At 37.2% G+C, this 11467-nt stretch overlaps 2 protein-coding genes across 2 annotated transcripts; one reads left to right on the top strand and one right to left on the bottom strand.

The window, feature by feature from the left end:
* Positions 1-6601: 6601 nt before the first annotated feature.
* On the bottom strand, positions 6602-9877 carry LOC307008265 (uncharacterized protein). The gene is made up of 4 exons (XM_079630982.1): positions 9428-9877; positions 9127-9318; positions 8899-8981; positions 6602-8784 (listed from the first exon to the last, which is right to left on the bottom strand). The coding sequence occupies exons 1-4, from the start codon at positions 9609-9611 to the stop codon at positions 8746-8748; spliced, it is 498 nt and encodes a 165-aa protein (XP_079487108.1). The 5' UTR covers positions 9612-9877; the 3' UTR covers positions 6602-8745.
* A 214-nt stretch (positions 9878-10091) lies between these two features.
* Positions 10092-11229, top strand: tomm5 (translocase of outer mitochondrial membrane 5 homolog (yeast)). Its single transcript, XM_079630983.1, has 2 exons — positions 10092-10308; positions 10620-11229. The coding sequence occupies exons 1-2, from the start codon at positions 10188-10190 to the stop codon at positions 10652-10654; spliced, it is 156 nt and encodes a 51-aa protein (XP_079487109.1). The 5' UTR covers positions 10092-10187; the 3' UTR covers positions 10655-11229.
* The last annotated feature ends 238 nt before the right edge of the window (positions 11230-11467 follow it).

Raw genomic sequence — 11467 nt, forward strand, 5'->3', positions numbered from 1 at the left:
ATCTCAGTAATCATTATGGACAATGTCATTAAAGATAACAGTGACTTTTGCCTTCTTTTTTACCTTTAAATATGTCACAGCTGTCTTAAAGACCTCAGGAAACTGAAATTTCCTGATAATTTACTCACCCCAATGCCATCCAAGATGTTCATGTCTTTCTTTCTTCAGTGGAAAAGAAATTACGTTTTTTAAGGGAAAACATTTCAGGATTTTTCTCTACAGAATGGACTTAAACCGCAACCAAATTGTTGCAGTCCAAATCAATGCAGTTTCAAAGGGCTTTGAAGAGCTTTTGGATGAGTGAGATTAGCTGTTTTGTTATTGTATCTGAAGCTCGTAAAGGACCGAAATGGAGGCGGGGAGCAGCAGCTCATTTGCATTTAAAGGGACACACACAAAAATGGCGGTTTGGCTCACACCCAAAAAGGGGCAAATTTGACAAGCTATTATATTTTGAGCTGAAATTTCACAGACACATTCTGGGGACACCATATATTTATATTACATCTTGTGAAAATGGGCATAATATGTCACCTTTAAATAAATGCTTGTGGTAATCAACATTATGCCATATTCTGTGCATAACCTGTAATAAATATTATTATAAAAGAGACAGCTAATACTGTTGCTTTGTGAGTCTTCTCGGTGTTAGTGTGTCACTTTTAAGTGTCAAGTGGAATATCCTTGTAGCACAATGATGGCGAAACTTATAGACAGCTGTCAAGAGGAAGCGGTGTGCAAGCATGATTTTTTTTTATTTTTTTTTATCTTTTGGGAACCATTTGAATATGACAGTTAGCCACAGGGCATGGCAAAGCCTTTCCCTAACCTACAGAGGAATAAACGCACGCTAGTCACACCATGTTGTTTCCTCTCGTGATGTTTTTGCATAAATATGTCCACAGGCTGCTCTCTTAGAAGCCTGTGTTGATTCATACAACCAGTTATCACCATCCCCTATCATCCTCCTGTCCAGGCATTGGTATTTATGCAGAGCCAGGAGAGTGTGTGACCAAGGGCTCTTTGAACCCTCAGTTGATATGGCTCATATAGTCTTATCATCACTGAAGATACCTGTTGTTAAAATTATGACCTATTGAGGGTGAAAATGCATTCCCTGGGGAAAACTTTCAAAAGGCTTTCCAAGATACTCACACAATCATTCAGAGAGTATTTCTTTTTTTGTGTCACACACACCTTTGGGAAGCCTTTGGATATGTGTGATAACCATTATCCTTTGCGACGAGCTGCTTCAAATGTGCTGTGAACACAAGTGAATCTGTACAAACCAGTCACATAAATACTGTTTTTGTTTTACAATAATTCTGTTTTTGTTTTTTTCCAAACAGAGTAGTATGTCATGTTGTAATGCACATGCACATTTACAGTTCTGTGAATAGAGGCAATAAACAGATGTTCTTTTTCTCATGTTGGTGACCTGACTGGTCGAAATATTGCGATGTTTGGTAAATACATTTTTGGAGCTGCAGTTTCAATGTGTGGACCATTATTTTTCTTTGCTCTTCTCTCGCATATGTACCACTGGAAAATCTGATTAATTGTAGTCAATCCGTTCATTCAGATAGTTCATGTAAACTGTTATATAAAATGTTTATTCCTAAAAAAAAACTAAATATACACTACCATTCAAGTTTGCATTCAGTAGGGGGTTTTTTTCTGAAAGCAATTACTTTTACTCACTGATCATAATCACTTATAAAGACATTATAATGCTACAAACTATTTATATTTCAAATAAAATGTATCACGGTTTAAAAAAATTAAATATATTTAGGAGAAAAGTTTCTTGAGCATCAAATCAGCATCAAATTGCAATGATTTCTGAAGGATCGTGTGACACTAAAGATTAAATTACATTTTCAAATATATTGAATGGTAAAAATATTTCACAATTTTTACTGTATTTTTGATCAAATAAATGCAGCCTTGGTGAGCATAAGATACTTCTTTCAAAAACATAACAAATCTTGTCGACCCCAAAATTTTGAACAGTAGTAAATATATAGTTAGCTGGGGTTTTTGTCATTGTTTGTATAGTGTAGCTAACTATTTCCAATAACTAATAACTATACAGTAGTTCAATTTTCAGCAGCGTATAGCTTAAAAAGCTAGTGCTGTTTCAAAGTAAAGACTTGCTGTATAGTAATTATATGTCTGGATTAGCCCCATCCCTTTGCCCTTTCATTCCCAACCATAATCATCATCTACCATCCACCTGCGTAGCAATCCATTCCCTGGCTAATGCACTGACTGGTTAAAAGATTCTGACTGTGACAGGATTTTCAGCAGATGGCAGTTACACTGCATTTGTGCAGCAGTGCATGGAGGAGCTGCAGGGTCTTGGATAATGGCTGATGGTGAGTGCCAAACACCGCTAGTCTGGCACAGACGAGGTGCCGGTGTGATCTCAATCATAGCACAGGACAGCTGGCTCCGACTAGACAAGCACAGATGCCTGTAAGCACTGATCTCATGTCACATCAGACTGAGGCTCTTACAGCTGGCCTATGCATCGGTGTGGCGCTAATTTCGAGCATTAACTCAATGGCATAACACCTCCATCATAGACAAGATAGACTTTAGGTAATTCATCTCTAAATAAAGTTTATGATGCCTCCATCAAGCCCTAATTGTGCACAAAATATTGATTTGAGTTTTAATATTTTATTAGCTCACCAAATGCAAAACTCCCACAAAGAATAACTGTTCTTAGCAGGCATTGACCTAAAGCGTTGACTTCAGTGCCCGGATGAGCCGGACTCGGGGAATAACCATAGACAGTATAAAAACTGGACACAGCGACCCCCTAGGTTTCAACGGAGAAAAGTGAAGTCAATTAGAAGCACTCACTTCCTGATGGCTGGGCGTAGTGCACAGGCTCAAACTGAGCTTGACGACGTAGATGTGACGTGAGCAACATGTCTGACAGTTGTAAGTCTTCTAGTAGCTGTGCCGAGAGAAATCTGAATCATTCCCTTCCGAATCTCGCAGAAACGGAGAGTGTGAGTATTAGCTGTCCATGAGCTAGCAGCAGGAGCAACTTTATGACTATGGGCTTCTCCCTTGACTTTATCGGACTTTATGCCTCCATGTCCCCCCGATTGCTTGCGAGCTTCTCCGCCTGTCTATACGGTAATTTCTCGACTGTGCGACAGAGAGTCGAGTGGTTATGACGCAATCGTCAGCCTATTTTTACAAAAACTGCTTCTGGGGCCATAACGTATAAGATACAAGGTAATGGAGCCTTTTATACATTGTCGTGTTTCTTTAGAAATGAATAATGGACAAATGGAGTCTTTAAACGCCTCAGATGTAAAGTTATTCGCTGTCAAAGTGACGCCAAAATGAATGCGAGTCAATGGAATGCTAACAGCAGGTGATGGCTTGATAGCCAATGGCGGCCCCCGGGGAAGCTTCGGTTTCCAGCGGATTGGTTTTCCCCCTTGGGAATAACATACCGTTGGATGCCACGATTGACGAATCAGAATCAAGTACTCCACAGAGCAGTGTAATAAATGTACAAATCTTTACTTGATTCTGATTGGTTAATCGCGCCATCCAGTGGCATGTTATTCCCAGATAATCACTGAAAACAGATAACACACGATTTTAAAACAATTTAATCTGAAATCAATATCTCTTATCTCCATAATTATTTATGTGGCTAAATGCTGGGGCATGACTGTATACCGTATCTCTTAAATGTCCGTCTAGTTTGAAATTGCCACTGCAACTGTTCTCTCCACGGAAGCTTTGCGTTTAAAGACCTAATAAAATATTTCAACTTAGATCAATATTTCATGTCTATTGATTTAGGCTACTTATGTGGCAAGTAGCCGTGTAATAAGTGGGATATTATTATCCTCCGCTTCGCATCAGGGTCCTCATCACCCTGTCGGGAGTTTATTTTGAGAGAACAACCGGCTGGATAGGCTACATTATCCCTTACTTATATCACTCAGCGATATTTTTAAAGTTGGATATATAGTACATCCAACTGAATGTGAGTACTGTGTGTACAGTGGTAAAGCAATACCATAGGCCTATAGCAAAGCTTGGCAATGTGATTGTTTATATTGTCACAAAATGTAACAATATTATCGCACAGCACTCTATATTGTTGGATATGCGACTGCATTAGCCTACAGTATACTCAGGTAAAGCTATAGCCTACTAGTAAATCTCAACTGCTCGATTGTTTATATCATTGCAAAATATATTACGGCTATTTATGAAGTTGGATATAGAGTAAGCCTATACTAGTAAATATATCCAAGTTAACCCCCATTGGCCTACTCACGTAAGGTGATAGTCTAGCAAATCTCAACTGCTTGATCTGCTAAATGTGACTATGGCATGAATAAATATTATAAACATTAACATATACATTTTGAAACAGTATTGTGAAAAACACTATACAAATAAAACTGACTTTTATCTTTTCTTCAGCATTGTGAATATATCTGACTGGATGAATGGATTGTTGGAAATTAAAAATATGTTGAGGTAGGGACTAGGTTCTGTCCATCGGTTGTTGTTTGAATGGAGGCAGATCTGAATGTAAACTTGCGGTCGACTGTAAAAAAGGGGGTCGGTTTATGTGGAATAAATGATTAGAGAAATCTGTCATTTCACCGGAAGATAAAAAAAATATATATAAAAAAAAAGGAGGAACACATGAATCTTTCACAATAATATCAAGAACTGAGAAAATAGAGTGAATCTTCATTTAACGTGGCTAGTATAGTAAGAGTAGCAGTTCTTATCGGTTCTAAATTCAGCTGTTTTACCTTAACTGTTGAATCTTTGTAGAATGAAGAGTAAAACATGTTCATATGACTATCATAAATTTTATTTCATATGCCGCTTAAAAAAAAAAAATCAGGTTCAAGTTAAGGACAAAACAACATTGTTAGTATTCCCTTGTGTGTCTTATTAAAATTCGAGCCTGTCTGAGAAACCATAAACGCATGTTGGGGAAGCTTGCCGTAGACATACAAGCCATTATCATAATAATTGTCATTATCGCAATAGCAATATCCTCTTTAATGGCATATTAGCTGGATAAATAGGCAGAGTTACATTCAAAATGATTTACATCTCCATTTAACTAAATGTACCCTCGTCGAATATTTAAGTGCAGATTCTGAGTTTGTTCGGTGACCACGTAGAAGCTTTTGAAATGAACAAATCTCATCCCCACTAAACATGCTGACTCACTCTCTCAGGCGGTGATAAAGAGCTCATTTTCTCATCACCACACCAGCACTCGGTATCTGTCAGAGCCAACCAGGCCTCATTTAATCAGATTCTCAGTTAGAAAGGAAGAAACTCAGGGTTAGGTGTGTCCAATGCTCCCCGCTAGCTGAAATGCCAGGATGAAATATCTCCAGCAGTCTGTGATAGAAAGCTAAATATTCTATCCTCACAGGAGGCACACGGCGTCTGCTGTCTTTAATGAAGCGTGCTTACTGCTTTCAGCCCCACCTGAGAAGAGTTAGGGGCTAGAAAAATACACTTTTTGTGCTGGGTTTCAGTAGGGGGGGAGATATCCTTTCCTTTGTGGTAGATATATAAAAAGTGAAGTAAAAAATAGGTCAAGCATGATAACATTAATCTCGAAGACAATAAGAAACGGGTGAGTGCGCTTTTTGGGTGTATTAGCGCACCCTAGCACTGTGCCACACATGTGACTTGATATCCAGACTTTCATGTTTAGGTTAACCACTGTGTCAAAGCATCATGGAAGATGGCTTGTGTTATGCTGCAGTCTAGTGTTCAAAGAGATGAACTACACCTTTTCTGTGTTCACTATAATGTGTCAGTGTATGTATTTAAAAGCTTTTGAGTTTGCATGGGCAGACATCACATTACTCTTATTTTCTTTAGAAAATGTAAAAGTCTAGGTAATGTACTCTCTTTTTTAAAAAAAAGAGGTTCCTTTTGTGATCTATTTAATAGGATTATCCAATACGCTTTATGCCAAAAAGGTTCTATAAGGATAAATAGCAACAGTGCTCTGCCAATGGGGTGAGTCTGGGGCAGGGCTTTCAGTTTGTTTAACCAATAGAAGAAGGAGGTTGTGTTCCAGAAACATATTCGATAAGTCATTGGCTAAATTTAGAATGGCAAATTAGCATCCAATGCTAACTACATCTTTTTTTGCAAGAGTTTCACCAAATAATGGATGTAAACTATATTAATGCACAGCTCTATAAAATTTGGATACATAAGTATATGTAACTTTATCCGCATATATTCAGGTAGAGCGATGTATAGTAAATCATTCTCAACTGCTGCCAAAATGTGCCAAAAGGTTCTACAGGTAAAAATAAATATCTTAATAATTGCATAATACTTTCATGTTTTAATGGGTTAATTCATTTTGATCTAGTGATAAAGTGTGTTTACAAGCTGTTTAATTAATAACATTTAATTGAAATTAAAAATTAATTGAAACAAATTAATTGAAATTAAATGATCCCATGATGGGAACCAGTAGCAGCTCCTGGCCGTACATTTTGGTAAAGCAGATCCTAGATCTTTGGCATTAATGGTGTTTTTTTCACTTTTTTTTTTTGGCTCTAAAAGTAAAATATTAAATTGAATGGTGCCAATAAGGCCTCCTTGCACCAAATTGCAATTGAATATTGGCTGCCAGCTGTTTATAACCCTTATGCGAGTCATAATAACTAAAAGATTCGCCATCAGCCAGCTGGTTTTTACATGAATTGAGTTACTGTGCTCTCAAAATTACCATTAAAGCTGAGCGTCATTTAAACTGTAATAGCTATTGTACACTATATAATTTGTATAATACAGTTTTAAAAATGGCATTATGAGTAATGAAGCCTGAAGTTACTTCTTTTTCAAACAGGAATATTTTATAATCTTACATAAGATATGCATTAACTCATTCACCTCATGAAAATTCACAAAAAAACAAATAAACGGCAACCAGTTTCTCCACTCCATCTTATTTCTCCAGTCTGACAGCAGGCCTCTGACTCACACAGGATCTACGTAATGAATGATCTATGGAAAGCTACCCGCTGAGACTGATAGAGGAGGGGGAGTGTGAACAGCCTCTAAAACTCCATTATTGAACAAACTTTAACAAGAGCGAGCAATATTTAAAGGGTAACTAAACCCCTGGTCAGAGCCTGACTCCACCCACTGGCAATATTTGAAAAATGCTGGAAAAGTAGAGATAGCAGAGATAGAGGGGACGAACCGAGGGCGGGGCTGAGCGGGGGGGGCGTGCACCTGAGACCCGCAGTGACGGATTCATTGACAGCTGCTGTCAGACTCGCTAAAATGGAGAGTGACTGGAGTGACGCAAGTAGCTTTGCAAAAGAGTGGTCATTTTAAGTCGAGGACTTTTCTCCCCCACCTTCACCTGAAGTGGAGGATGTTGAATTGCGGTCTGCAGTCTTAACTCCCGCATCGCGATCGGCATCCAACGATGCTAGCGAAGCAGCGCAAGAGAGAATGGGGCCAGTCTCTGAGTAGTAAAATATTAGCATTATGGCTAAGTTAGGCTAATGTTAATAGCAAATGCTAACAAATATCAAAATTTTAAAACCCATGCATTTAGGTTAATTTTGGTATGACAAATTTTACGTTTGTCGACACCAGAGGGTTAACTTTAGACTAATAGGAAGGAACATAAATTGTGATTAAAAATATATGCTCACTCACATCATGACGCCGCTGCGGTGGTGGAGTCCATGCAGGAAGAGCAGCGTTTGGCACTGCAATCCCGCGTAAAATGCAGGTTGCAACTCCTGACTCGCTACAGTAGTTTTGACGGAACCAGATGCTTTAATACCAGGGGCTGCTGGAGTACCGTCACAGAGTACCCTACGTCACAGGGTACCCCTACTTCAGGAGCTTTCCGTTTAACCTGAAGAGGGCAGCACTCAGACGTTTTTACAGCATATTTTTGAAAATTGAAACACTTTATACCCAAATGTAAAAAAAAATGAACAATGAACTAATTAACTCGAATCAATGAACAGCATTTATGAAGCTCCATTCTTACAGATCATTAACTAAAAAAAGTTGTTTTAGAGTTTTGTTACGTGGAAAATAACATTAACCCCTTGCCCTTTATGATTTCAATTCAATTTTGTAACATTTTGCCATTGGATGGATTTGACGTTGAACAGATTTATAGTTTTAGTCTTACTTTTTATTGTAAAAAATATAAAAAGTCACCAAAATCAAAACTAAAACACTTGTTGTATGTACTATAGCAGTACAAACATACTTAGAGTTAAAATACTGTGCACAAAATCTGAAACAAGCTTTACAAGTGTCACATGACAGGCAAAATACAGTATTTTCATGTTATTTTTTGGTTCACAGCAATAACTGAGGCGGCAGGATCGCTTATAACTGTTTGTCATGCAAAAAAACAAATAAGTATCCATACTAGTACAACAATGACGTTGTATAACTATACTGTAATACACTTTTTTATATCAAACATGACGGATTTCTTTTGTTGTTGGCAGTCATGCAAGAAAGCACTGTAACAGCACAGAACAGAAATATACTGTCATAAAGGCACATATCAGTTGATATCACAATATGTAAAATAATGTTTAAAAATACATAGTAACAAGGAAGAGAAATGTCTAGGTTGTGCTAAATAACATAGGATTGGTCTGTGCTTTTTTAGTTTAGATGATACTGGCCAACTCTGTCTACCCAGAATCCTCAGAGACAATCAAGAGTGCTGACAACTTCCTGGAACACCTACAGGATAGGGAGGGTAAAGACGGAGTTTGATGATGAGAAGACAAAACTACCATACCTTAGGCTAAGTGAATGGATATGTCATTTTTATATATATTTTAACATTAAACTCACTTGCAAGTTTGTAAACAAGTAAGACAGTGCAATGAAAAGCTTTCGCTCATGTTCACTATATCGCCAGCAATGAATCGCTTGACCTACATGAGCAAAAAGAGATTCTCTTATTAGTCATTTTAATTAACCGTTTACTGGAAAACATGCCTACAGGAAATGCAGACTTGAAATAAACATGAACAACTCATTCAAATGATCATATTATTCAGACATACTAATGAGACCTACCTTGGACTTTCTGTTGAAATCCACCTGCTGCATTGCCAATGCAGAAGCATCCCTGCTCAAAGCTGATCTGATCATATTTTTCAATGTTGGCTAACAAAGTGCCATTTACAGGCAGGTATAAAGTTCTTCCATTGGGCTCCCAGGTCTCGGAGTAGTACACACCTCTCTGGCCATCAATCGAGACAAAACCACCTAGAGGTAAGACAACTCGTAGGAGTGAAAATGCATTACATTTACAAAATCTGGTTTTGTATTAAACTCGACACTTAAAGATTTTGCCTCAACTAAGAGCCATACTTACGTTTCTTCAAGCTCTCTTTGGAGGGAAAACCCTTAGGACCATCCTCTTCGTTGCCATTAAAATTATTTCCATCATTTCGTTTACGTTTACTGGGTAAACAGATGGGCGACATTTCAGTAAATCCATTAATCCATTTCATATGTGTCTGACAAACGTTACTAGATAGTGGTCCATTGGGGTCCATGATTCACTATAATGTAACGTTAGACTTTTTGTATGTAACTTAGCCTATTATTACATGCAATTACAATATTCGTGCCTTTGAAGCATTCGGTGCCACACAGGATAATAAATAAACGCCAGGATATTTGTGACAGTGTCTATATTAAATCGTTTAAAAACGACACAAATTAAATAATGTCATTAGTTTACTTGGGTGTCTTTCGTTACACAGAAACAGGAGATTCACAAGCGCGAACCAAAAATCAAAACAATGAGCCGTGAAGGAGTGTTGTTTTAAATTTTGCCTGATTTAAATGGTTAATTTTCAGTGTTTTTTCTGGAATATATGTAAAACTTATTTGAATATATTCACCTTTGAGTACTATAAAGCGTTATTATTAAAGGAAAGGATTATTTTTAATCATATATTTATTGTGACAATACCCAATTTACTATCAGGCATAACGTCGTGGGCTAATAGCGGGGGTCCTAGCGGCAGGTCTGATATGACGTATTTCCCTTTTCGCATGCCTCTTGGATTGAATGTGGCTTGGAGCTATCATTTGAGTCACATATAATCTTTTATTCCTGCTTTAACATGTTTAAAATCGAGGGACTTGGGCCAAAGATGGACCCGGAAGAGATGAAGAAGAAAATGCGCGAGGATGTCATTACATCTGTTCGCAACTTTCTGCTTTATGTTGCGCTTCTGCGACTCAGTGAGTATCAAGGCGCTTCTTCCATGTATTTGGTTAGATCAGATGTGCACGTGTGATCGTTATAAAACTGAAATTATGTTCTTTTCTTTTTACTGACTTTCTCGAGGCACCGTTTGAAACGTTCTGATTGATGATCTATTCTGCATACTATCAATTCTATGTGGTCACTCTGGATGAATGATAGAGGTCACCTTTGAAGTATATTATAGGAAGTGTGTACAGTTAAAACTGATTAAACTCTGAATCAAGTAGAGCAACGTCTCTTCATGTCGATCAAAATGTTTATTAATAAGTGGCTTTCTGTTTTTCAGCACCCTATGTTTTGAAGAAGCTTGACAGCATATGAAACTTCACCATGGACAGAAACATTCCCTGTACAGATGAACATGCAGGACCTGGACGATGCTGAACATTCACTTACAACGGCAGTTACAGTTTAATGATGAGATACTGTAACTTCATCTTGTCGTTTATTTAATTTTTTATTGGTTGCAATTGAATGTACTTAAATTTGTTCTCATCCAATCTCAACTGCAAACAAGATATGTCTACCACAACGTTGACATGTTCACTAAGGTCTAAGCAATAAATCTTTCATCAGTTATTCCCTTTGACAGAATTGTTGAAACTTGAATTTGGATCATAAAGCAGAGATTTATACGATTTGCTTCAATATAAATAAATAAAAATCCCTGTGGTACATGTAGATTAATTATTACACTCGTAACAGTAACTGAACATGCATTAGAAATGATTTCATTGAACATGTAAAATGATGTAATAACTGTCATTCACATTGTATTTAATTCCTGATGTTTAGAAAAAGTGACTCAGCTACTTGAAATGTGCTTCTCCATGAGATGCCAAATACAGGAGTTTCGTAAATCTATTATTGTTGCATAATAAACACCATATAATTCATTCAATGTTTTTAATCAACAATTGTAAAGGTATTAATGCCATTTGAGTTGAGTGTTGAATGACTTTAAATGTGAAATATCACAGCAGAACAAATGAGCAAGATGAACGTATCAACGCATATTATTCCAGTTACAATAGAGATTATCCAAGTGAAATAATTCTAATTTGTTTTATCCCCTCTAATCTCATAGTTAATGTAGTGCATTTAATGGTTAGATCTCACAGTACTGACTTTTTT

This window comes from Phoxinus phoxinus, assembly GCF_949152265.1.
Source record: "Phoxinus phoxinus genome assembly, chromosome: 12".
NCBI lineage: Eukaryota > Metazoa > Chordata > Actinopteri > Cypriniformes > Leuciscidae > Phoxinus > Phoxinus phoxinus.